This window comes from Ostrea edulis, chromosome 1 (genome assembly GCF_947568905.1).
Source record: "Ostrea edulis chromosome 1, xbOstEdul1.1, whole genome shotgun sequence".
NCBI lineage: Eukaryota > Metazoa > Mollusca > Bivalvia > Ostreida > Ostreidae > Ostrea > Ostrea edulis.
In genome coordinates, this window is record NC_079164.1 from 8,161,029 (window position 1) to 8,167,783 (window position 6,755).

The following is a 6,755-nucleotide window of genomic DNA, read 5'->3' on the forward strand; positions in this document are numbered from 1 at the left end:
AAATATAGTCATATTGCAATCTGTTTGTTTGCTGTACATATTTTTGGATCTACAACTGCTGAATTTTGGTCTTTTGTGTTTTTTCAACATTGTTAAGTTCAGGGGTTGTTTCCATGGAAACGAACTCATTTACATATATAAAAATTGTCATTTTTCAAACAGGAGAGACATCCTTTCTATGATAAAATGATTTTCAGAAGAATATAATTACTTGCATCTCAGCATCATATCCCCTTAAAGTTAAATAACCTCTGTGCAACTAGGTCCTGCTGGTTACATGTAGGCTTATTAATTTCAGAAAACAAATTTAAGATACTAGTTAAACGACGTCTTTTCCTTTGTGTCGCTAGGGATTTCAGAGACAGTTGTTAATTACTGTTGCCACATTTACGAACTACTTTGATTGCAAAATTATCACTTTATTAAGTTAAGCCCAATTCACCCACATCAAACTAAATTATATTCTCATCTAACATCAATCTCGAGTACCTTGCAGCATTCAACAATACCAAATCAATTAACTATATGTTTGAACTCAAATAGAAATTAAAGAACATTTTCGAATGAACGTATGTGAGAAGAGTTTGATAGAATATTATCAAACAATCCTAACTTCAGAGGAATTGGGAGATTTTTACATGTGTGATAAAACGCAAATATAAACAATTTATTTCCGTAAAACAACAGATGTAGATTTCATTTCTGGAATTTCCATAACTATTTCCCTAATCTATGAGTAAAGGAAATATTTTGGATGGAACCAATTCGGCCTACATGTAAGTGACATTGTAGAAATGTACTTTTGTAACTTCAAACACGGACGTCCCTAATGAAAGCTTTGTGTCAATATATATATATATATATATATATATATATATATATCACCACTCAAAATACATAACACGTGACAATGGTGGGAGCAGAGAGACAGATCTTATTTCATCTGATTCTCTTTGTACTCTCTACAAACGTAAACAACGAGGAATATGATGATAGGTATGTTTAATGTTTCTTCCATAGCTGTGTTTTATTGCAAAAGTTAATTCTAAGCATAGGTAGTGAAATTATAAGTATTGTTGTGATACTGCATATGTTGTTTTAATCTATAATCAACATTATATCTTAGATTCACTCGCATACACAACACGATAACATTGCTCTAACATCCTATTCTAATTAGATTTATGTTGGTTTTGAATATTTCAGCAGATGCTGTCTGAACTTCTACCAACATCAAAATGGATCCTGCCTTGGTAAACATATTTTCTCATTTTTTGTCTGATTGTATATTATTTGTGGATTTTCCTCTTTGTATATTATCATTATCATCAAAGGTCGACTGAATAAAACGTGGTCAAACATTGTCATACCTTACATCCCTCCTTACTTAATCATTAACAATATCTATCTCTAGAGTGCCCACTTGGTACACACGGAGTTAACTGTAGCGGAACATGTGTCAGTGGATTCTATGGTAGATTATGTCAATCAGAATGTGAATGTCCCCATGATAAATGCGACAACAAATATGGCTGTCTGACGGAAGTAGACACTGGGAATGGTAGGCTTACTTAAAGTAGAATTTTTGTCCATAAACATTTTTACAAAAATGATCATCTGTTTCCAAATAAGTATTAAGTATTAAACTCAAGCATATATCAATATATATTACCACTTAAAATCCAAAAACAAGGCAATTGTGGATGCAGAGAGACAGATCTTATTTCAGATGATTATCTTTGTACTCTCTACAACCATACAACAGTAAACTGGAAGGGATATCCTGATGGTTATATTTAATGTTTATTTTTATAGCTATGGGTTATACCTTGGAATAGGTGGTAAAATTATAGGTATATTGTCATGGTGCATATGTTGTTTGAAACCAATCAAAATCAAATGTTAGATCAACTCGCATACAAGACACGTTAGAATTCTTATTAGATTGATGGTGTTTTTTTAATTTTTCTGCAGATGCTGTCTCAACTATTACAAAACTCAAATTGAACCCTGTGTTGGAAAACATTTTTTTAGTTTGCACTGATTGTAGATGGTTGTCCTATTTGGATGTCATCATTATCGACAGAGATTGACTGCATAAAGTGTAGTAAAAAAACTGACATACGTGTATCTCACATCCCTCTTTACTTTATCATTTACAGTGTATATTTGTAGAGTGTCCGCTTGGTACACACGGAGTTAACTGTAGCGGAACCTGTGTCCATGGATACTATGGTAGATTATGTCTGTCAGAGTGTGAATGTTCCCATGATAAATGCGACAACAAATATGGCTGTCTAAAGGAAGAAGACACTGGCAATGGTATGCTTACTTAAAGTAGAATTTTTGTCCATGAATGTGTTTGCAAAACTGATTTTAATTTTTTTTTTTATTTTAAGTATTAAAATCAAGCATAGGAAAAAAATACTGTAGAAGTATTGACATTGTAACGGTACTTCCGGTAAATACAAGAAAAAATACCCAAAAAAAATAATTCAATGAAACTCTGAAGTGCTTAATGTAAAACATTGCATAGCAAATGAATAATAATGTCTGATTTTTGTGTACGAGATGCTTTTCCACCTCCAACCGGACCCCAAAACACCAAAGGTCAGTGGGCAAATGTGGTATACATTTTGATAGGATCCATCACGACCCTGAGTGTTCTCGGTCTGCTGCTTTACTGGAAAGCCTGGTAATGTTGGAAGACAGGATGAGAAGAAACTAAATTTTATATAAAATACGACACATCCATTTATAAACTCCATCCTCCCTTTTATATATCTTTCAGCAAAAAGAAATACATTTGAAACTCGGTCATAATGTTTGTTTTGTGTCATTAAGGTTTTCTAAAAGAAGCTCTTCAAACCTAGAGATTGACCAGTTGAACTCCAGGCCTTCAGGTATGATAAACGGACAGTTATTAACATCAATTTATAGAAATAAGAACAAACTACAAATAAGATAGGGACTAATCGAGATGTGATTACACCTTATTAAATCTGATTTAATATATATTTTTCTCTTCAAAGCAAATCAACAGGATCATATGTATGAGAGACGTAGAGACGCATCAGAAAGTGAGACGGACGGTGAAATATCAATGTTACAAGTACAACACAGCTATACTGGTCTGCAACGTTCTGAAATCCAACCGGAAATGACAAGAGGGAATGATAACGATACTCTGCCATCTTCTACTGCTGCCATCTCACCTCACGGTACAGAAATCAGTTGTTACGATGTCGACGAAGTAGAATATGAACATTTCGATAGAAGCACAGCGTATCATGTGTTGTCTCTTCGTAGACATTTTCATGGATCGCTGTTGAAATCAGTTGAATTGTCTTCAATGAGAGGTCACAGATCGAATAACATAGAAAATGAATATGATCGGGTTAGTGTGAGTCATGATAAGGATGTATTGCTGGAGAAAGAGAGGCCACTTTCAGAGGAAGAAATTATTCGCCAAAGTCTGATAGATGAAACAATAAATGAGTATATAGACAGATCTCAACTAATGAAAGAAATGAGCATGAAAGACGACGCTGATAAACATCAATTGAAGACGACATCAAGTGATCTAAATCTACCTGTACGAATAGGTCATAATACAGAAGTTTTATATCCGTGTGCATACAGTTTGGCAGACGGCATATGGAGTATCGGGGACGCATCGGAATATGAAGATATTTTGCCAAATCTGACAAAGGAAGGTGTTGATGCAGTCTGTTGCTCTAAACATGGCAACGATAAGGATAACAAACGTTCTAATGAAACACAGAATAAAACAGCAGACAGTGTAAATTCGGATGTCAGTATCAATGTTGAAGATGATGATGATCTCGTAGTTCAAAACTTTAAATCATGTGAAGCTATGAGTCCTCAGATGGACGGAACTGATGAAGGACTTTCTCCCGGCCAATCTGACGAGTACATTCAGGTGATGAGAAGACAGAGTAATACTTGCGTTGAATCCAGTTATCAGTAGAAGTTCTCATTACAAATGAGGAATCGAGTGACGTGCCGCTTACATTTTCTATAGGTAGTGCCACTGTCGATATGAAACTGGACATTGTTTCAGACAATCTATCGCTTTCAATGTCTGGAGAAAATGATGAAAACTCCGACATTCACATTGAATGTAACTCTATGGACGACTAATGTTCATACGCTGTGTTAGGTCAAGATACATAATTTATAAATCCAGCTGATTCTTTGCAAAAGAAAGGGCAATAAAATCACAATGACTGTATTCAACATCCACATTCAATAGCGAGCGTCGCAACGCGACGAGTTCGCTCTAATGATTACGCATATGAGTCACGTGATTTGCTCTTCATCAACTGAAAAGAAGATGAGTATTACCAATAATGCTTCTGGAAAAATGTCGCCGTCACTGCGGTATACTTCATTGACAATCCCATAATTAAAAGAATTAAATTGTTTACAAAGTACCATAAATGTTATTAAATTCCATAAAACTTTTCTCATAGCTTCAAATGTTTTGTTTTTGCTTGGTTTGAGAGAAGAAGAAAAAACATTGCAGCGAATATGATGTCATATTCACCGCGTTATATTTCCCGCGTTAAATGAAGAGGCGGATAAAATGTCTATAAGTCATGTTGCGAGATGTTAATGGGTTTCGCTCGTCTCAACGGTCACAAAGTACAACATATTAGCTTATTACTCAGCTAACTGAGATCAGTGAAAGGTTAACATAATGAACAGTAATCAATCTCATTACTGCGATAAAGAATACAAAATAGAGAGGTGGGCAAACACAGACCCCTGGGCACATTAAAGGTGGGAGCATGTGTCTATATATTCCTTAAATTAGCATATTCTTCATCAGTTTCATTACTTTTCAGTTCTGACAATTTTCATTGGCCATCAGTGACTTGCTTCTGAAATAATTTTATTTTTTCTCTCAAATTTCATAGGACCTGTTTAATTCCAATTAAACGAGAATAAAATACAATGAATCTGATTCTAACGTTTCATACATTGCGAATTCGTGAAAAAAATTATCAAAATTTTAATACAATACTTCTTGGTCATACTTAAAATTCATAAGGTACAAAAATGAGCTGACGATGTTATAATGTAAAGTTGGATGTCATGATGAATATGTCTCACTCGTCGGACGTATTTTTTAATGAAGTACATTTATCCAAAAGAACAATAATAAAGTTGATAATAAATCTTACATTTAAGAGAAATTGAGCAAGACGATCACAAATGCAGTCAAAACAATTGTCAATTATATAATTATATTACTACATAAAAACCCTTACAGCAGAGATGCATTGCTCGATCCAGTAAGTGTTCTACCAAGCTCCCACCTTTGCTCCGCACGAAAATATTAACAGCTGTGAAGGAGAAACTTCAAACGTACTTTACGACTACATATGCCAAAAGTGGAGTTAATCAAATGTGGTTTCTAAAAAATTCTAAAGAACATTTAGTAAACTAGAAATCGCAAAACTTTTCCCAAATCAATAACATCAAAACCTATTACTTTTCAACACTATACACGACCATTCCTCACGATAAATTAAAGACTATATTTATATCATAGACAGTTGCTTCTCCAACAAAAATGAAAAAAAGGAAAGTGATCAATCATCCAAGAACTTCCTTTGTTAAACACCACTCTGATTCCACTCACAAGTACTCTGAAGTTGAAATAAAAATATGCTAGAGTTCCTCATTGACAATATCTTTGTGGTCTTTGGTGATCAAGTCTTCCAACAGTCTGTTGGAATTCCCATGGGCACGAATTGTGCTCCTTTATTGACTGACCTGTTTTTATATTCATATACAGCAGAATTGATTCAAAAACTTCTACATGAGAAGAAAACATCTCTTGATGTGGCCTTCAATTCGACATTTAGATACATCGACGACGTTTTGTCTATTAACAATAATAACCTACATTCATATGTCGATTCGATATATCCCTGTGAGCTCAAAATAAAAGACACCATAGAGTCGTCCACTACTGCTTCATACCTAGATATTTTATTGAAAGTAGACATTACCGGCAAACTGACAACTCAACTGTATGACAAACGGGATGATTTCACGTTCTCCATCGTCAGCTTCCCATATTATTTTAGCAATATTCCATTATCACCTGCATAGGTTGTAAATATCTCTCAACTGATTCGATACGCAAGAGCTTATTCTGCGTAGAGTCAGTTTTTAAATCGATGCAAGCTACTGATAAACAAGTTGATGGTACAGGCGTTTCAACAGTATCGATTGAAGTCAGCATTTCACAAATTATATGGTCCTTATAACGATCTAGTTCGTCAATACAACCTACAATTGGGTCAAATGTTGTCAAATGCTGTCTGACGTGTTTGATATCGATTGTTTGGCCATTCTTGGAACACTGATTTTGACTACGGATAACTCCGTTTACCTGATCAGGATATAGGGCTCACGGCGGGTATGAATGGTCGACAGGGGATGCTTATTCCTCCTAGACACCTGATCCCACCTCTGGTGTATTCTGAGGTCTGTGTTTGTCCAACTATCTATTCGGTATTGATTTTTAGGAGTTATGAGTTTGATCAATGTTTGTTATCTTCACCTTTCATATACAAAATGTGATCTCAATAGCCATATTTAACCCATCAAAATGAAACCCCAAATAGAATTATATACTTGCATGAAAAGACGAAGATAATGAACAGTGATAACTCTCATAACACCTATATAGAATATGAAATTAAGACCTGGGCAAA

The 6,755-nt window shown here is 34.6% G+C and overlaps 1 protein-coding gene across 1 annotated transcript; it reads left to right on the forward strand.

Moving 5' to 3' along the window:
- Positions 1–903: 903 nt before the first annotated feature.
- LOC125664244 (uncharacterized) lies at positions 904–4,498 on the forward strand. Its single transcript, XM_048896923.2, has 7 exons — positions 904–996; positions 1,207–1,253; positions 1,415–1,561; positions 2,176–2,322; positions 2,572–2,695; positions 2,845–2,903; positions 3,033–4,498. Exons 1-7 carry the CDS (start codon positions 911–913, stop codon positions 3,989–3,991), a joined length of 1,569 nt encoding a protein of 522 aa, XP_048752880.2. The 5' UTR covers positions 904–910; the 3' UTR covers positions 3,992–4,498.
- Positions 4,499–6,755: the final 2,257 nt, after the last annotated feature.

Excerpts from the sequence above, each read along its gene's own strand:
- LOC125664244 (XM_048896923.2), top strand. The coding sequence starts at position 911 with ATGGTGGGAGCAGAGAGACAGATCTTATTTCATCTGATTCTCTTTGTA. Across the intron at positions 2,323-2,571 it reads GGAAGAAGACACTGGCAATG|ATGCTTTTCCACCTCCAACC; the intron begins GTATGCTTACTT and ends TTTGTGTACGAG. Across the intron at positions 2,904-3,032 it reads GTTGAACTCCAGGCCTTCAG|CAAATCAACAGGATCATATG; the intron begins GTATGATAAACG and ends TTCTCTTCAAAG.